The sequence below is a fragment of the Mauremys mutica genome, chromosome 6, assembly GCF_020497125.1.
Source record: "Mauremys mutica isolate MM-2020 ecotype Southern chromosome 6, ASM2049712v1, whole genome shotgun sequence".
Lineage (NCBI taxonomy): Eukaryota > Metazoa > Chordata > Testudines > Geoemydidae > Mauremys > Mauremys mutica.
The window spans coordinates 66,617,282-66,637,855 of record NC_059077.1 but is presented as its reverse complement, the minus strand read 5'-3'; the positions used below and the strand labels follow the sequence as shown (position 1 = coordinate 66,637,855).

At 46.3% G+C, this 20,574-nt stretch overlaps 1 protein-coding gene across 2 annotated transcripts in view; it reads right to left on the bottom strand.

Moving 5' to 3' along the window:
- The window catches only part of WDR36 (WD repeat domain 36), an 81,068-nt gene that overhangs the window by 59,698 nt on the left and 796 nt on the right, over positions 1 to 20,574 (bottom strand). For both annotated transcript variants that reach the window (XM_045021015.1, XM_045021016.1), the window contains exons 2-5: positions 8,646 to 8,673; positions 3,037 to 3,137; positions 2,424 to 2,541; positions 1,013 to 1,145 (exon numbers count right to left, since the gene is read on the bottom strand). In XM_045021015.1, the coding sequence (XP_044876950.1) occupies positions 1,013 to 1,145; positions 2,424 to 2,541; positions 3,037 to 3,137; positions 8,646 to 8,673 (380 nt within the window). The remainder of the gene's footprint in view (positions 1 to 1,012; positions 1,146 to 2,423; positions 2,542 to 3,036; positions 3,138 to 8,645; positions 8,674 to 20,574) is intronic.

Genomic DNA, 20,574 nt, shown 5'->3' with positions numbered 1-20,574 from the left:
CTCACACAGAAATGGAAGGCCCTAAAATACAGCAGAGCTTCCATTCTGCAAAGATGAGAGGAAGGAGGGAAGAAAACATAGTAGTCTGTACAAGAGGATTCTGCACAGTGGAGTTTTGTGGTTTGGCAGAAAAAGTGCAGATGAACAGCCTGGAGATTCGCCACCATATGAATTCAAACACCTAAATCAGCCCACCATGCAAGCGAGATACAGGCCTACCAGCTACTACAAAAGCCATGAGTCGTAATTATGGCCTTTTGTATTAATGTGATTACTGAAAGTCAATGGGACTTGGCGTCCTCAGTGCAGAAGTCATTTTTGAAAACTGCATTTTGGAGAACTGGAATGTACAACTCCCTTCATCCCAACAACTTCTACAATGCAGTTATGTGTTTTCAATTTCGGATGCCTGTACTGGCAAATTGAGGCAATGTAAAAAAAGTTGAATCAACAACCAGGCAGGGCCCACAATCAGCAAGTCTCTTCCCCATCTTGAATTACTGTAGTGGGGCATAAGGAGGCATAATCTGAGTAGTGATCTCAGTCCCAAATCCTGCAGCAGCTGAACAGGTACAAAACCTTGCTCCCCACACTCAGCCAAGCATATCTCCCTTCTCCTCATGGGCCCACTCAGTGACTGGACAACAATTTTAAGGGGGAGGAGTTCTACAACTACTTCCTCTGCCATACTTCATCAGGCAGACAACTAGCTAAAATGCTGAGTGGGGTCAGGGTTGGGAAATGAAAGCAAGAAAGATTACTGAAGAAACCTGCACAATCCCTGTTACTTCACAGCAAAAAAATCCTGGCTTTAAAAATAGCCTTTTCAGTCACATGAGAGAGGCAACTGTATTGCCCATATTTCTGAAAACAACACTGAGGGGCTCTTCTGCTGAAGGAGTTAGAAAAAAATAGACCTGCATTAAGAGATCATTTTATTTAGAAAATGTTAAAACTCTGAGCATAATTCCACCTAGAGAGTGAAAAGTACTTAAAGAATAAAGAATCTTACTTGGATTTTACATTCCATAACTGCAGGCTTCCTTGTTCACTGCCAAGGAGAATTTTATTTAAGTAGGTACTTGGATGCATAATTGCAGAAACTGCAAAAATAGCCTTATCAAAATTCAGTTGTAGGTATTCTTCTGCAGACATAAGAAACTGCGTTAGTCATGCTGCCATTACAAACATTCCAAGTTAGCCATTCTTTGCAAATTTTTAAGAAATAATCATTTTATCTTTTACATGCACAAATGGGAAGAAGTCCTCACAACTGGGATTTCTTCCCTGAAAACATCAGAAACCTCATATGAGCCTGACCCATCTCATGGCAAGTTATGTAGCTTACTTTATATTGCCCCGCAGAACAGATTTATATCATTATAAGGATTCTTATTGTGCTTTCTGAGCAGAACATCTCACTTGATTAGTATGTCTTCTGTTTACGTTATAACAGTCTTGTTAATACATGAACTCCACCTTAGAAGCGTAGTAGTTATTTTAAAAATTGTTAAACGCCACAGACCACCATAAGAGAACCTGTCAGGCTAATGAGTCATTGCCCAATATCAAAATTGGAGAATTATTTGGAAAGAAAGAAATAAGCCACCGAAGTTTGATCCCACCTAATAGTAAGCCATCAAAACCTTATTTAAACTTGGCACAATTAGACTTTATAATTTTGACAGATAATATTTTTAAGCAATTTTTTTCTATTATTATCTATTTAAATTTTCAAAAAGTTAAAAGTTTTATAACTTAAACATGTCAAAATACACAAAGTAAATGCCTTAAATCAAAACTCTAAGAAGTTCTCAAGGAGGACTTTTCTTACTCTGCATATCTGTATGTTTTCAATCATCACTGATGGAAATATTTTTTCACTGGTTTGTGCACATATGGTGAAATCAACATTTATCGATAAAAATCAAATCCTGTCAAACCTATCCATTCAGTAGCATGAAAGGCTACTGAAAACTGAAAAAAACTCGGCACTTGATCTTTTTCTGCTGCCAAGAGAGCAAGCTATTTCCATGCCATACCAAGTATCATAGATAAAGGGACTGAAGAAATTTTAGGACTCCACATGACACCAAACTTCATTCACCAGAACTCTCTTGAACAAAGGGAATGTAAGAGATACCAGTTATCCATAAGTAGACCTCTGCACCCATATGCCCCTCTCCAACCCTTTCTCCTCCCCAAGTCAACGGAGCTTTGAATGGGTGCAGGGCTCCATCAATGAAGCTCACTGCAGGATCAGGAATTCAAACATTAATGCAACCACCATTTTATTTTGCCTTAAGAACATTAAGAACTCTGACATATGCATTAAACAAATTGTCTTACATTATCAAATGCTTATGACTTTTATCATATACACTACAGTTTGGACACTTAAAGAATGAGGAAATATGACTCACCTTCTGACTGTACATCCCAAACAATAAGAACATTATCAATATCCACAGAGATGACATGATCACCAAATGGCTGCAAGAGGCGAATTTCTCCTCTGTGACCATCATATATATGAACCACCTATGATTTCAAAGTACACATAACTTCAGTAAAACCTTTTCACATATTGTAATATTTTAGTATATTACTTGAACTATAGCAACTACCTGTAACAGAAACCCGTTAATACACAACTTTATACTATATTTTATCTAGTAAATATGCGCTTTTATTAAGCCTCATTTATGATAGCTTCCTTGGTACTGAGAAAGTGTGCTTGGCAAATCCTTTTTGTCATAGTTTTAATCGTATTTTAACTTTTGTGTCCTGAAGATTATTTCTTTATCAGAGTGCTGTCATTTTATAAGTATCACAGCCCAACCACAGTAGAATTTGTCCTTAAAAGCTTTTTTATTTTAACTTATCCATTGTTGTTATTGCTGAGCATTGTGAGGCTATTGTCCCCAAAACTCATGAAATTAAATTACAGTTGATATGAATAAGTGACTTAAGTAAGAAAACATATCAATATTGGCTTACTGTCTGGTTATTACACAATAAATAAGTTATATAAACCTCTTTGTTCCGGGCAAAAGCGTGGAGAAGATTGCCATATGAAGCAAAGACCAACATTCTGTCTGCTGCCAAACAAGTAATGTCTTGTAATAAAGCATTACCTATGAATAAAGAGGGGAATAAGTTTGACAATTTTCATAACAAAAATTAATGCCTTACAATGTATCAACACATTCATGGTTGCAAATTACCAACAAATTACGGTACATCAGGAAGAGAAGATCATCAAATACTGTCTTTGGGCAACAAGTGGCTAAGTTATGAGAAATGTTTTCCTAGGAGTGAACGCAATGAGAAAATATGTAGGAAACACTGCGTGTTAGGGTATGATTTTTTTTTTTCAAATGGAGATATACCTATCTCCTAGAACTGGAAGGGACCCCAAAGGGTCATTGAGTCCAGCCCCCTGCCTTTACTAGCAGGACCAAGTACTGATTTTGCCCCAGGTCCCTAAGTGGCCCCCTCAAGGACTGAGCTCACAACCCTGGGTTTAGCAGGCCAATGCTCAAACCACTGAGCTATCCCTCATGTCTGCATTATACATGTCAGAAGTTAACCAAAAATAACATTTTCAAGATTACTACAGCCCAAGAACAGCCTTTTTAAGACAAACTGAATGCACCTTAAGACTGGAGCATACAATACAAGTGACACAAAAAAGTGTCAACTATTTTTGTATTTGTTATCAAGTCTTAAGAGAGCTACTAGCGCTGCCTACAGTTAAGGTTGCTTTACACATCCCATTAGAAACCCCCCACTTTCACTGGCTAATACCTTTGCCAGCCTTAAATCATTTTGACTGAACTTCCCATGCTGAGCATCTGCTTCAGGTTAACTACTTCTTAAAAGTTTTAGCTAACACAGTTCAACTGTTTCCAAAAATGAGATTACTAGAACACACATTGTTTTGAATATATTAATCCCCTCCCCCAATGGTTTCATTTGGAAGCTCTAATGCCCCTATGCTTTGGAGCAGGGACTCAAAATCTGGAAGAGGGGGGTAGGGTTAGCAGATTCTGTCTGTACTGAACATGCTTCAATGTGGGGCTGCAAGTCTGAGTAGGACTTTCCCTGTATTTATTCTGCTTGCCATCCATCAGGCTTCTGTGGCACTGGGCACAGGAAGAGAGCAGAGAGACTGAGTTCACAGAAGAGACAATGCTCCTGCTGCTCGTGCCCAGGCAGTAAGGAGGAGGAAGCAGCCACACTGAAATGCAGAGGAATGAGGCTTGGCCTACACTTAAAAATGTAGGCTGGCATACCTACGGTGCTGAGAAATATGAAAAATCCACACCTCGACTGTCATAGCTAAGCTGACACAACCCCAAGTGTAGACACAAGTAGGTCGATGGAAGACTGCTTTCCTTGGCATAGCTACCATCATTTGGGGAAGCTGTGCTCCTACACTGACAAAAAAAACCCAGCCATCACTGTAGGCCTGCCTCTACAATATGGGGTTATGACGACATAGCTACAGCAGCATAGTTATGTCACAACAGTCCCTACAGAAATGGCCTGAGAAATGGGGTGGGAGTGGGTGTTGCAGGAGACAGAGGGAGAGGTGAAGCTGATAGGGGAGTGAATAAGGCTGATCCAAGTAGGTGGAGATCTGGATGCACGGGGGCTCATGGGGAGGGTTCTGGGTGATGGGACAATGGGACTCTGCAGCAGATCCAGGTGAAGGTGGTTGGGGCTCAGCAGGGGGGGGGGGGTGTCTGGGTGTGGGGGGCCCAGGTGCTAGGGGAGCAGAGCTTGATGGGGTGAGGGCCCAGGTGCAGCTGGTTGGGGATCAATGGGGTGGGGGTCTGGGTCTGAGGGGCAGGGCTTGTCAGGGTGAGGGTTTGATGACCTGCTTCACAGGAGAGCTCCAGCTGCTACCGAGCAGATGCTGCATTCCAGGCTCCTACTTCCCCCATGACTCCCCTATCCTCTCTTCTCCATCCTACTCCCACATTCCCCTCCCCTTGCCCTATTCCACCTCCTCTTCCTTCCCCCTAACATTAGGCGCCGACTTCCCCTCTTTTCCATGGATGCTCGACCCCCGCATACCCAGCCCCACCCTCACTCCACCCCTTGAGGCCCTGCCCCTGCCCACTCCTGCCCCGCCCCCATTCCAACTCCTTCCCCAAACTCCACCCCCTCCCTGCCCCTATTCCAACTCCTTCCTCAAATCCCCTCCCTGGCCCCGCCTCTTCCCCCAAGTGCACCACGCTCACACTCCTCCCAGAGCATGCTAATGCTGCCAAACATGCCTGTGTACCCTGAATTAGGATTTCCGGTGCACATATGCATTAGAGTACAGTCTAAGTCAGGGATCGGCAACCTTTGGCATGCGAGCCGATTTTGCCTGGCATGCAGCTGCCAGACGGGGTCCCGGACGCCGAACCCGCTCAGCGCACGCGGCCGGCTGAGTGAAGCAAGGCTGGCGGCCGGGACCCCAGACTGGCGGTAGGCGCGCCCCCTTGCTCCCCCGTCACCACGCTCGTTCTGCGGCTCCCGGGAGTGTGAGCCTCCGGGGCACGGGGCCCTGAGCCTGCTGCGGGAGGGGCGGCAGCAGCAGCTCACACTCCCGGGAGCTGCAGAGCCCGAGCACGGCAAGCGGGGAGCCGGAGGGCACACGGGGACTGCTGTCCACATGCATCTGCTGCAGGAGCCCACTTGGGGGCGGGGGGCACCAGGCCACAGCCCGGGCAGGCGCGCCCTCCGGCTCCCCCCTCACCGCACTCGGGTTCTGCAGCTCCCGGAAATGTGAGCCGCCGCCACCACTGCCCCCTCCCCGCCGCTGCCTCAGCACTCCACGTGGAGTTTTGCCTCCACATGGAGCCAGCGTCTCACCAGCATGGGTGTGGTAAGGGGAGTCCCGGGGGGGCAGTCAAGGAGCAGGGGGAGGGTTGGGAGTTCTGGGGGTCCTGTCAGGGGGTGGGGAGGGGGCATCCTTAGCATTTCCTAACTCCTGAGTGCTTGATTTTGCAACCTTAACATTATTTTAATGTAGTTTTTTTGGGGATGTATATTTCCTAGAATTGCAAAGAAAAAAAAAAATCTAGAAATTCAGTCATGTGGAACCTGTTGACCCCCAGATTGGGTCATCAGCAGGTTTCAGGGTTCAGATTTCTATCACTTGAGCTACCATAATAACCGCTAACAACAGAAGGCTGTCTTCTTTCTGAGCTAGTCATTAGAACAGGGATGATAAATACTTTGCCATTGGGTTTCAGAGCTATTTGCTGCCAGTAAAGGTATGTTAAAACTCAGGACTCCTGGATTCCACTCTGGATTTTAGAGGGGAGTGTTCTCCAGTAATTCCTTCTATTCCTGTGCCCTGGACCATTACCGTCCCTCTCTGCACCCACCGGCAGCCAAGCTCCCCTTGCCCCATCCCACCTCCTCCTCCCCTAAGCGCACCATGTCCCCACTCCTCTGCCTACCTCCCAGTGCTTCCCACCTGGCCACTGCCAAACAGCTGTTTGGCAGCATTAGCATGCTCTGGAAGGAGTGTGAGCGTGGTGCACTTGGGGGAAGAGGCGGGGGAGTCCCCAGGGGTCTGTCTGGGAACGAGGGTGTTCATAAGGGTTGGGGCAGTCAGGGGACAGGTAGGGGGTGGGGTTCAGGGGGGCAGTTAGGGGTAGGGATTCCAGGAGGGGGCAGTCAGGGAACAAGGAGCAGGGGGAGGGTTGGGGGTTCTGACCGGGGCAATAGGGGTGGGAAGTGGGAGGGAATGGATGGGGGCTAGGGCAGGGCTCTCCCCTCTTTTTTGATTGTTGAAATATGGTAACCCTAGGCGGGCGCCGGGGCACCCAGGGGGTGCATAAGGGCTGGCGCCCGCATACATCCACTGCAGCCTACAGGCGCCCCTGGGCAGGCGCCGGGCCGCAGCCAGGGCGGGGGGGGGGCGCGCAGCTGCTCCCCACTAGCAGTGCCACCACCGCCTTTGCAGGGCTGCTGCCCCCCTACATCACGCCGGCTCCTCCATGGCTGGGGCTCGCTGCTGCTGCAAGCGGGATGCTCTGGCTCTCTGGTGCTTCCGGAAGGTGGCTCCTCCCTGCCAAGCTGCTGCAGCGGCCCGAGCTCAGCAAAGCCAGTGAGTGGACTCAGGGCGGGGGCCACCTGGGTGGGGTTGGGAGGGCTCGCAGGGGGGCTGTGCACCCTCCAGGGGAGTTCAGGGGGTGGGGAGGGGGAAAACCAGCTGTGGGGAGCAGCCCCTGGGCACGGCTGGCCCCTGGGGTCTATAAAGGCTCATTGGGGATTTGCCCCTCAAATGAACCGATGTGTAAGGTGGAAGTCTCACCTAGGTGGCAAAATATCCTTGCACTGGCCCTGCCCCAGGGGGTGCGTGCACCCCAGGTTAAGAACCACTGCATTAAACTGATAAGATCTGCATTTTAATTTAATTTTAAATGAAGCTTCTTAAACATTTTAAAAAACTGGTTTACTTTACATACAACAATAGTTTAAACTTATAGAGAGAGATCTTCTAAAAACGTTAAAATGTATTACCGGCACGCGAAACCTTAAATTGGAGTGAATAAATGAAGACTCGGCACACCACTTCTGAAAGGTTGCCGACCCCTGGTTTAAGTATATGATCACATACTAGTTTTCCTTCACAGGACCTCTGCCTCATTCAATAAACAGGATGGATGGGATTCAAGGAATTAATCAAGGCTGTGTAATTTGTTGTTTACCAGACCCCTGCTTCATTTGCTGCAAGTATTGCAAGATGTGTAGTGAATGGGGCAGGAGACTGCAGGAAGAGAAAGGATGGTTCACCGTTAAGACAGATGAATGCCACCCTGGGTAACTAGATTCTACCCCTGCCTTTGATACAGAGTTCATATAGGATAGTGGGCAAGTCACTTAAACCAAACTTTTCATGGTTGGCCTCTAATTGTATGTTCTTCATTTCCTGAGTGCCCAAAGTGAGACACCTGCACTTAGATTTGCGGAAGAGCTGAGCACTCAAGTGCAAATGAAATCAACTGCAACTGTGCTTTGAAAATATGAAGTACTTTAAAAATGCTAAGTACACTTAAAAAAATAATCACACCTTCTTAAGTGTCTCCAGTTGGACACTCAAATTTATTAAGCACTTTTGGCCTCAATCCTCTGTGCCTCAGTACCCCAACTGTACAACCACCTATAAGAGTGTTGTGAAGATAAACACATTAATGTGTCAAAGCACTGAGATACTATGGGTGAGAGCTCCACAGAAATGGCCATGAGGGAATGAGTAAATCTGTTTTCAGTTCAGGGTCTGAATAGTGTGTTATGCAAGACCTGGGGCTACATGTACGTTAAGAAATCTTGAATATCTACCCATTCACTGAACGAGGGTGGGGTACTGTGGAAAAATGTGATCATCTAATTAAAGATTTTATCATAGCAGATACCAAGGATGCAAAATTAAGGTTGCCCGGGCAATCTTAATTCTGGCATTTTCTGACACTTAAGTGCTTGAGTCTACAACCTTAATATTATTTTAATATACTTTGCAATAGCTAGTTATAGAGAAGATTTGCTTCCTATTACACAACTCATGTCTATACAGATGCGTTAGCTGTTTGAAAAAAAAAGTAATTTGCATGATGTACAACAAACTGTATACTTACTAACAGCAACTATACCAAGTTTCTTTACCTGTAAAAAAAAACAAAAAAAGATAGATCGTTAGTAGTTTTCTGCTTTGAATTTCCTACAAATACTAATCCAGCATTCTAGAAATGTTAGCATTTGCAAATTCAGAACTATGCATGAAAAAGGAGGTATATGTGTATATATATATACACACACACACACAAAAGTGCTGGGTGGCTAGATCCACAAATGTCTTAGGCACCTAACTACCACTTTAGACACTCCTCAAATCCAACATTTAGGTGCCACTGAGATCCTCAAAACACATGCTCAGCTGCCATCTAATTCTTTAGGCACCCAAGTCCCCATATGCCTTTCCACCATTAAAGTTCCCCAGGAATCTAAGATTCCACCAGCAAGCACATGGACAGCTGCCTCAGTCTATGTGCCCAAATGCCTATCTCATGCCTAAGCCACACTGGGATCCTCAAAGTGGCCCTCCACACCCACAGTGCCCCATCTAGTAGGCAGGCATTCTCTGAGCACACCAAAGCCAACACAAACAACTGGAGGAGAAAGTATAAGAGGGGGCATCACTCCTAACTTTTAGGCCAGTGGTGAGAGCACTCACCTGGGATGTGGAAAATACAGGTTAGATTTTCTCCTCCACAACCTTCATGTGGAGAAGGAATTTGAACACAGGTCTCCAACATCCCACATAAATGTTCTAACTATTGGATTAAAAGTTATAAGATACACCACTTCCTCCAGCTATTTGGGGGGGGGGGGGAAGAGACGCACGCGCTAGGAATGGCTTAGGTGCCTCACTCCAGGAGAGAGCTCAAGACTATCAATCCTAAATGGAGACAGGCACCTCCCTCCAGCCCAGACTTACACACTTGAGTCCTTTGAGGGGCATGCACAGCATTTCCTATTAACTAGCTTTCTGGCTTTTCTTCGGCACCTGTTTCTGCCCATGCATTATACAGGTAGCCTAGGTGCCTTACGAGGCTCTGGATTGCCCTGGGTGGTACTACAATCCTGAGTGTTGCAAATCTAAGTCCTATTGTGGATCTAGCCCTGCACTTAAATACTGTTCTGTGTCATGTATCCTCTTCTCATATGACACTACAATCCATCAGGAAGCCATGTCCCCACTGACTCTGTGTTTATGCCACATATATATTGGCCTCTACTGAGCAAAGCCTTAACCATGTGCTTAAATTTAGCATTTGAGTAGTCCTATAAGTTTAATAAGACTACTCATGTGCTCAAAATTAAGTATACACCCGTTTTGCTGGATTGAGGCCTCTTGTTTCCATATCATTCACTGTTCCTGCTTCATTCTAAGATGCCCCCTGCAAATTAGTACCTGTGAAATTTGATTATAATGCAAGTCCTGAAACATGTTATTTGAAAAGTAAGATTTATGATATTCTGAAAGGTTTTAGTTATCTGTGTAAATTCAAGCATAAAAACTAGTATTGAAGTATAATTGAATCTGTGAAGACTGACTTGGGTTGTTAATATAGTCACTTTTGATTTAGTCTTCACTCATTATTCCTTTTCTATATATTTGAGGAAAATGTGGAGACTTTAGTGCTCAGAAAAAAATAAGGAATTGATAACAGTCCTCATCCTGCAAACACACGCATACCTTTACTCATGAGTAGCCCTATTAAAGTTTATGGGACTAACCATCAAATTAAAATTACAGATTTGCTTAAGTTTTTGCAGAATTCAGGCTGTAAATTGGAGTCAGTCATTCATATACCAGGTGATCTTTGCAAATTTTCTCCACACTAATGTGTCTGTAAACCAGAGTTCTGATCTGAAACACATGTCTACTACCCTCTATATCTGGGCTTCTCAACTCTGTGTGGTGGTTTGTGGTAGGGTGGGTTGATTAAAATCAGCAATTTAAATCATGTTTAAATCGCCAAGTGAAAAGTCTCAATTTAAATGGATTTTAATCAACTTTTTCATTAGTACTTCAGTTATTTTCAAAAGAAAGTTGCATTCTCATTGGTTAATATAACCATTAAAGCATGTTGATTTACAATTAAATAGAATCTTTGTACATCTTTTTGCTACCTAGTATGGTAGACTATAATTATATACATTTACAGTAACTCCCCACTTAACGCCCTCTTGCTTAACGTTATTTCAATATTACGTCCCTGCTCCATTACAGAACATGCTCGTTTAAAGTTGTGCAATGCTCCCCTATAACATCCTTTGGCTGCCTGCTTTGTCCACAGCTGGCAGCCCCCGCATCAGCACCCCTATAGCCTCCAGCCCCAGCACCTCCTCCCCGCTGGCGGACCCCAAAGATCAGCACCTCCCCCTGTTCCCCCCACCTCCAATCAGCTGCGTTGCGGCATTCAGGAGGCTGGGGGGAGGAGCGAGGATGCAGCGCACAGCCTTCGCCTTCCCCTTCCCTCCCTCCCGTCGGCAGCAATCAGCTGTGTTGTGGCGTTTGGGAGGCTAGGGGGAGGAGGGAGGAGCAAGGATATGGCATGCAGAGTAAAGGGGGAGGAGGTGGAGCAGGGGGGGAGAAGAGGCGGGTTAAGGGTGGGGGCTTGGGAGAACGGGTGGACCGAGGGTTGAGCCCCCGGAAAAATCAGTGCCTGTACTTGGGAAGCTGCCGCTGTGAAAGGTGCTTCTCCTAGCCTACTACATCTTCAGCCTCCTTGCCTGCCTCATCTGCAGTGCCAGTGGGCTGTGCCTCTGGGGAGGCACCTTCCAAACTATAGTACAGTACCTGTATTAAATTGCTTGTTTAAAATGTATATAATGCCTTTTTTCTGGCAAAAAATGTTTCCCTGGAACCTATCCCCCTGCCCCCATTTACATTAATTATTATGGGGCAATTGGATTCGTTTAACATCGTTTTGCTTAAAGTCGCATTTTTCAGGAACATAACTACAACGTTAAGTGAGGAGTTACTGTATTTAAGCAATTATATAGCTTAATATTTTCAGATTCTTATTAACTGTATATTTTAAGTATGTTAGAAAATGGTGAATGATATATTGCTTATTTACTAGATAATTAACTTTTGCTCATGATTTTTGTGAAGCTGCATTAGGATGGTAACTGGAATTTAATTAAACACAAAACAGCACATAAAATGTATTTTTATTAAACAAACCTTAAATGTTTTGTAGACAAGCTTATCTTACCAAAATGTGTTTCACATTTACAACTAAATTATTTATTAAACAGAGAGATTAAGGATTGTCAGGGAATTAAAATGATTTCAGGTCAGCCTGGGAACATTTTTAGATATGCGTAAATGAAAGTGACCAGAGCTTAAGGTCCTACTTGCCTAAATTTCTTGAAAATTAGGCAGTCTCCTAAATTACTTTGCCAGTTTCTTGCACCCAGTATCACAACCCCTGACTCCCTACACAGGATCAAGCCCTTAATACAGTGCATGACCTATTGTGTCATTTACAAAGCTTGACTTTAAAGGAAAAAGGTTTTCCCCAATACTTTCCTTATACAGAAAAGCAGCTTTTAATTCAAAGTTTTTGACAGAAGCTCATTATAATAAGTTTGTCTTAATATTTTGTATTAATTTAATTTTAAAAACAGATTTTCTTAAAAGAACAATTATAATTTAAGTAACAACATAAAAAATCCATTTAAAAAAATTCCTTCCCAAAACAAACAAACAAAAAAATCCATTTTTATCCACCCTGGTTTGGACCAGTGGGTGGAACATGTGAATGGAAACTTATACCAAGATCTTCAGGGATGAAAGTTCAGTGAGCACATTAAATCAAGCATCCCTCTCCCAACAGCACATTTTATACCAAGGAAACAATGATTTAATGAAAATTAAGGATATACCACACCATGTGAGGGACTGGTTCTGGGGCTGTAGAGATAGGTAAGCGATAGTATGAACTCATTTTGACTATGTGGGAAGGACAGATCTCTGGTGCTATCAGTGTTTCACACAGAGCGTGGGTATGGAGAAAAAACATCATGTGGGAACAGACTGCATTCATGCATTTCAGCCTCAGAATTGTTCACAAACTTTTCACTTTGATTATTTGCTCCTTCTGGTGCATGACTGATCATATGTTATTGCTCCTGCTCCTTAATTACATGGCAAACTTTTAAAACATGAGGACAACCGATTCCCAAAATAGGTTCATGAATAAATAAATAAATAGTCAACTGAATATAGGCAATGAACTAATTGCATGAATACCAGTGAACTCAACTCGTACAATCAACCAGAAGGGACCTTAAGAGATCATCTAATCCAGTCCCCTGCACTCAAGGCAGGGTTAAGTAGACCATCCCTGATAGGGGTTTGTCTAGCCTGTTCTTAAAAACCTCCAGTGACGGAGATTCACAACCTCCCTAGGCAATTTGTTCCAGTGTTTAACCACTGTGACAGTTGAGAAGTTCCTCGCCCCCCCCAATGTCCAACCTAAACCTCTCTTGCTGCAATTTAAGCACATTGCTTCTTGTCCCATCCTTAGAGGTTGAAGAGAATATTTTTTCACCCTCCTCCTTGTAACAACCTTTTATGTACATGAAAACTGTTTCCCCCACTTCCCGCAGTCTTCTCTTCTCCAAACTAAAACACAGTTTTTTCAGTCTTCTCTCAGAGGTCATGTTTTCTAAACCTTTAATCAGTTTTGTTGCTCTCCTCTGGACCTTCTCCAATTTGTCCACATTTTGGGAAAAATGTGGTGTCCAGAACTGGGAACAACACTCCAGTTGAGGCCTTATCAGCACAGAGAAGAGCAGAAGACTTATTTCTTGTGCCTTGCTTACAACACTCCTGCTAATGACAGGTTTCAGAGTAGCAGCCATGTTAGGCCTGGTCTACACTAGGACTTTAATTCGAATTTATCAGCGTTAATTCGAACTAACCGCTCAACCGTCCACACCAGGAAGCCATTTAATTCGAACTAGAGGGCTCTTTAGTTCGAATTTGGTACTCCACCCCGGCAGGTGGAGTAACGCTAAATTCGACACGGCTAGCTCGAATTAGGCTTGGTGTGGATGCTAATCGAACTTAGTAGCTCCGGGAGCTATCCCACACTGCACCACTCTGTTGACGCTCTGGACAGCAGTCCGAGCTTGGATTCTCTGCCCAGCCACACAGGAAATGACCCGCGAAAATTTGAATTCATTTTCCTGTCTGGGCACTTTGAATCTGACGTTCTGGTTGCACATCGGGGCGAGCTCCGCAGCACCTGCAACGATGCAGAGCTCTCCAGCAGAGGAGTCCGGGCAATCCCAGAATAGAAAGAGGTCCCCAGCATGGACTGACAGGGAAGTCATGGATCTGATCGCTGTGTGGGGCGAGGAGTCTGTGCTCTCGGAGCTGCGCTCCAGCAAGCGGAACGCGAAGACCTTCGAGAAGGTCTCGAAAGCCATGAAAGAGAAAGGATACAGCCGGGATGCGATGCAGTGCCGCGTGAAAGTCAAGGACCTAAGACAAGGGTATCAAAAAGTCAGAGCGGCAAACGGACGCTCCAGAGCACAGCCCCAGACATGCCGCTTCTACGAGGCACTGCATGCCATTCTAGGTGGGTCTGCCACAACTGCCCCACCAGTGACGGTGGACTCAGAGGACGGAATAGTGTACCGGGACAGTTCCTCCTCGATGTTCGCCGATGGGGAAGATGAGGAAGGGTCTTTTGAGGACGGCGCAGGCGACAGCGAACACACTCCCGCTTTCCCTGACAGCCAGGATCTCTTCATCACCCTCACAGAGATCCCCTACCAACCCTCCCCTGCCGTTAACCCGGACTCAGAATCAGGGGAAGGATCAGGCGGTAAGTGCTACACACGTATAATGTTATAAAAAATAAATGTTTGTTATAGAAAAAATAGAAACTGTATTTACAAAATTCTAAATATTAAACTATATGAAGAGAAGGTCCACACAAATGGGGATAGAAAAATAATCCTCTAGCGACATTTCCACGAAGGTGTCACTCAGTTCCTCGCAAAGCCTCCGCATGAGGTTCGTCGGAAGAGGTGCCTTGTTGGGCGCTCCGTGGAAGCAGACTCTTCCACGCCAGGACATCCGAATATAGAGTGGAACCATTGCCTCGACTAGCATTGCTGCATATGGTCCTGGTCTGTGCAGTGCGTCCCGTAACATCCTGTCTTTCTGGGCACGAGTGACCCGCCTCAGGGTGATCTCGTTCTGCAAATACTGCATCTAAGTAGGGCAATTAGTGTAGTGTTACTATTGTTAATGGTTTACAATTAGGTTGCATAACAATGACCCTCGCCTAACAGCCACGTGCGAGAGGCCACAGAGAACAAGCATCCATTGATCGTTCCCGTGCACTGGCGGGAGGGGCTGCAAAAGGCTCATCCTTTCTGCTTTGCACATTTCCTTTAGCAGGAGAGCACAGCTAACCACTAACTGATAAGCAGTATGTACTGTAAGGCTTACCAGGACTTTGTGCAAGAGGGATGCAGCTGTCTCCTCGCTTGTGCGCTGTCCAGTGCAATGGCGCCGCCAATGAGAGCGTATTCCGAAATCTCGGACTAGTTCTGAGATCTCCTGAGACTTGGTTCCCTCTTTGGTCTTGTTAACTGAAACTGACTAGACTGTGTTTACTGTTGGCAAACATGTATGTGTTCAAGGAAATCACCTACTTTTTCGCATCACACAGCTTCGGCTCTTTCCCGGACTGCCCCGGCATCCCCCTCGCAGAGGCTGGCTCAGCTTAGACGCCGAAAGAAAAAGACTAGGGACGACATGTTCCAGGAACTGATGGCCTGCTCCAGAGCGGAGGCGGCAGAGCAGAGACAGTGGAGGGACACCCTGTGTCAGCAGCATCGCACACACATGGAACGGGAGGATAGGTGGCGGCAGGAAGACCAGCAGGCGACTCAAACGCTGCTTGGTCTAATGAGGGAGCAAACGGACACGCTCCGGCGCCTTGTAGATGTTCTGCAAGACCGCAGGCAGGAGGAGAGAGCCCCCCTGCAGTGCATCTGCAACCGCCCTCCAACGCCAAGAAGTCCTGTCCCCCCCTCACCCAAAGTTACAAGAAGGAGGGGCGGTAGGGGCCGTGAGAACTGTCCCTGCACCGCAGCAGACCGCTAATGTTCGAGACACCTCTCGCGCTGTAAATTTGTACAAGTTCTTTCCTTACAGCATCAACCAGTCCCAACTCCAAGTTTAAACCCCCCACTGTGTACTACATTATTAAAAGCGGTTTGGTGTTACTCACTGTTTCCGTCACGTTTCTCGTGTCAGAAGACTTTCTGTGGGTGGGGGGGGGGGGGGGGATTGTAATTGCAGTGCATAGCCCACAGTACCATGGTACAGACTTGGGTGCAGGGTCAACTGCAGGGCACACACAGACTGCAGTCACTAGGCACCAGGGTCAGTCTGTGTGGTGTATGCTGCCCCGGGTCTTTCGTTGATGTGTATGCTTGTCCAGGGTCCTGGTGCCTGCCATCCCCGAATGTAAAGGCAGGCTTCCCTTCACATGCACTTCGACCGTAGCCACGATCCTCCCCGGTGCCCTGAGCCCCAAAAAGAGCCCTCATCCAGGGGCAGATACTCACCCTTCCCCCACACCCCTCACCCCTTCCAACGCCCAAACCCACAGCCGTCATGTAAACCCCTATCCAAAGACGGCACCCCTCGCCCCTTCCTGCAAACCCACCCATTCCTGCAACCCTCCCCCTACATGCACAACCACCGTAAACCGTCCCCCACCCCACAGACCTATGTAGGAGCAGGAGGCTGTCCGTCCTGTTTTGGACAAGCGGTCTGTACATCAGTGCACACCTTACCCAGCACAGAATGCTTACATGTTTCAACCAAGAAACAGAAATGCAAAGTCAACGAAAGATTTATTATTAATTACTGTAACATTTCATTAGTTTTAAAACGTGCTTTGGAAGTGGGGGAAACTTGGAGAACCGGGTTTGTGAGCTCAGATCTAACTGGACACATACAGACACAGGCCCATGATCAGGCTCTCTTAAAATCAAGTGGACAGTCACAGGTTACCCTGCTCTGCGAGGAAACTCGCTTTCAAAGCCTCCCTGATGCACAGCGCTTCCCGCTGGGATATTCTCTCGGCACGGGTGTCTGGCTGATCGTAAACAGCAGCCAGGCGATTTGCCTCAACCTCCCAAGCGGCCAAAAAGGTCTCGCCCTTGCTCTCACATAGATTGTGGAGCACAAAGCAAGCAGCAATAACTACTGGGATATTCTTTTCGCTGATGTCCGAGCGAGTCAGTAAGCTCCGCCATCTCCCCTTGAGACGTCCGAAAGCACACTCCACCACCATTCTGCACTTGCTCAGCCGGTAGTTGAAGAGTTCCTTCGCACTGTCCAAGGCGCCTGTATAGGGCTTCATGAGCCAGGGCATTAGCGGGTAGGCCGGGTCCCCGAGGATCACTGTAGGCATCTGCACATCCCCAACCGTTATTTTGTGGTCCGGGAAGAAAGTACCTGCCTGGAGTCGTCTAAACAGACCAGAGTTCCTGAACACACGCGCGTCATGAACCTTGCCCGCCCACCCGACGTTGATGTTGGTAAAACGTCCCCTATGGTCCACCACAGCTTGCAGCACCACTGAAAAGTAGCCCTTTCGGTTAATGTACTCGCTGGCCTGGTGGGCTGGTGCCAGGATAGGGATGTGAGTCCCATCTACAGCCCCACCGCAGTTTGGGAATCCCATCGCGGCGAAGCCATCTATGATGACCTGGACATTTCCGAGAGTCACTACCTTTGAGAGCAGTTGCTCAACGATTGCGTGGGCTACTTGAATGACAGCAACCCCCACGGTAGATTTGCCCACGCCAAAGTGGTTCGCTACTGACCGGTAGCTGTCTGGCGTTGCTAGTTTCCAGAGAGCAATGGCCACTCGCTTATGCACACTCAGGGCTGCTCGCATGTGTGTGTCCTGGCGCTTCAGGGCAGGGGACAGCAAGTCACACAGTTCAAGGAAAGTGCCCTTACGCAGCCTGAAGTTTCGCAGCCACTCTGTGTCATCCCAGACCTGCAGCACTATGCGGTCCCACCAGTCTGTGCTTGTTTCCCGGGCCCAGAATCGCCGTTCCACACCATGAACGTGACCCATTGCCACCATGATCTCCACGGCGCGGCGTACCCTGCTTTGTGAGAGGTCTGCGCCACTCTCCTCACCGCGCTGCCGGAGCCTCCTCGCCCGATTTCTCAGCAGCTGACTGTTGCAGAGGTGGACGATAAGGTGCGAGGAGTTGACAACGGCCATAAGTGCAGCGATGATCGCAGCGGGCTCCATGCTCACAGTGATGTGGCGTCCGCGCTGTAACCGACCAGACAAGGGCGCGAACAGATTTCCCGCCGGCGCTTTCAGGGAGGGAGGGCGTGATTGACGGTTCAATGATGACAGTTACCCAAAACCACCCTCGACACATTTTTTCACCCAGCAGGCATTGTGAGCTCTACCCAGCATTCCAATGGGCAGCGGGGACTGCGGGAACTGTGGGATAGCTTCCCACAGTGCACCGCTTCCAAAGTCGACGCTGACCCCGTGAATGTGGACTCAGAAGTTCGAATTTGTGTATTTAGTATGGATACACAAATTCGACTTCATAAGGTCGAATCCACAAATTCGACTTAAGTAGATTCGAAATAGTCCTGTAGTGTAGACAAGGCCTAAGTCTGTATCGGCAAAAAGAACAGGAGTACTTGTGGCACCTTAGAGACTAACAAATTTATTTGAGCTTAAGCTTTCATGGGCTACAGCCCACTTTAGCAGATGCATAGAATGGAACATATACTAAGGAGATGTATACACACAGAGAATATGAAATGGTGGGAGCTGCCCTACCAACTCTAAGAGGCTGATTAATTAAGATGAGCAATTATCAGGAGAAAAAAACTTTTTTAGTGATAATCAAGATAGCCCATTTCAGACAGTTTGACAAGAAGGTGTGAGGATACTTAACATGGGGAAATAGATTCAATGTGTGTAATGGCTCAGCCATTCCAAGTCTCTATTCAAGCCTAATTTGATGGTATCTAGTTTGCATATTAATTCAAGTTCAGCAGTTTCTCATTGGAGTCTGTTTTTGAAGCTTTTCTGTTGCACGATTGCCACCTTTAAGTCTGTTACTGAGGGCAGGTCTACACTATGGGGGAAAATCAATATAAGATACGCAACTTCAGCTATGTGAATAACGTAGCTGAAGTCAAAGTATCTTATATCGAATTACTTACCGTCCTCACGGCGCGGGATCGACGTCCGCGGCTCCCCATGTCAACTCCGCTACCGCCGTTCGCGTTGGTGGAGTTACGGAGTCGACATGAGCGCGTTCGGGGATCGATTGCTACCCACCGATACAGCGGGTAGTGAAGACGTACCCCAAGTGACCAGCGAGACTGAAGTGTTCTCCTACTCTTTTGCATAGAGACTGTCCGGACAGTCTCTATGCAAAAAGAATAAATGGACACAAATCTGATATCAGGAATCAAAACCAGTAGGAAAACACTTCAACACCAACACTCCCACAAGCCTTGTTACCCTGTCAAATCATTCCTTTGTTCTGGACAAATCCACACTGTTACTTATCACCTTAGTATCTTCTAGTTTTTTGCAAATTGATTGCTTATTTGCTCCATTATCTTACTGGGTACTAAGTTAAACTGACACGTCTATAATTCCCTGGATAATCCTTATCGCCCTTTTTATAGACTGACACTATATTTGTCCTCTTCCAGTCCTCTGGAATCTCTCCCATCTTCCATGAGTTTTTCAAATATAACGGCTAATGACTCAAATATCAACTCAGTCATCTCCTTGAGTACTCTAGGATGTATTTCATCAGGCCCTGCCAACTTGAAGACATCTAGTTGTCCAAGTAATTTTTAAATTTTTCTTCCTATTTTAGCCTCCAATCCTTCCTCATTTTCACGGCCATTCACTATGTTAGATGTCCAATCGCAACTAATCTTTTTGGTGAAAACCGAAACAAAAACGTAATTTAGCACTTCTGCCATTTGCACATTTTCTATTACTGGCTTTCCCCCTCTCCTTGAGTAATGGACCTATCCTGTCCTTCCTCTTAGTTTGAATATATTTGTAAAATGTTTTCTTGTTATCCTTTAAATCTCTAGCTAGTTTAATCTCATTCTGTGACTTAGCCTGTGTAGTTCTGCCCCTACATGTGTTTTGCTCATGTTGTTTTTTATACTCATTCCTCATAATTTGTCCTTATTCCCACTTTTTGTGGGACTCTTTTTCTGAGTTTCAGATCACTAAAGATCTCCTGGTTAAGCCAGAATGGTCTCTTGCCATACTTCCCATCTTCCCTACATAGTGGGACAGTTTACTCTTGAACGCTTATTAATATCTCTTCGAAAAACTGCCAACTCTCTTGAACTGTTTTTCTCCTTAGACTTCCTTTCCATGGAATCTTACCTACCAACCCCCTGAGTTTGCTAAAGTCTAGCTTCTTGAAATCCATTGTTTTCACTCTACTCTTTTCCATCTTACCATTCCTTAGAACAGGGGTGGACAAACTATGGCCCATGGGCCAGATCCAGCCCGTGAGCTGTTTTAAGACGACCCCTGAGTGGCACCACGCAGCTCGGCCTCACTCCAGCCGGGGTGCTGGGTCAGGGGCCGCACCACTGAGCCTCTCCCCACACCCCAACCCCCTGCCCTGATCCCCCTCCCATTCTCTAAAATCCTCAATCCCAGCCCAGAGTACCCTTCTGCAACCCAAACCTCTCATCCCCAGCCCCACCCCAGAGCCCACACCCACACCCCAATTTTGTGAGCATTCATGGCCCTCCATACAATTTCTATTCCCCGATGTGGCCCTCGGGCCAAAAAGTTTGCCCACTCCTGCCTTAGAATCATGAATGCTACCACTTCATGATCAATTTCACCTAAGTTGCCTTCCATTTTCAAATTCTCCCCCAGTTCCTCCCAGTTTATCAAAAATCAAACCTAGAAC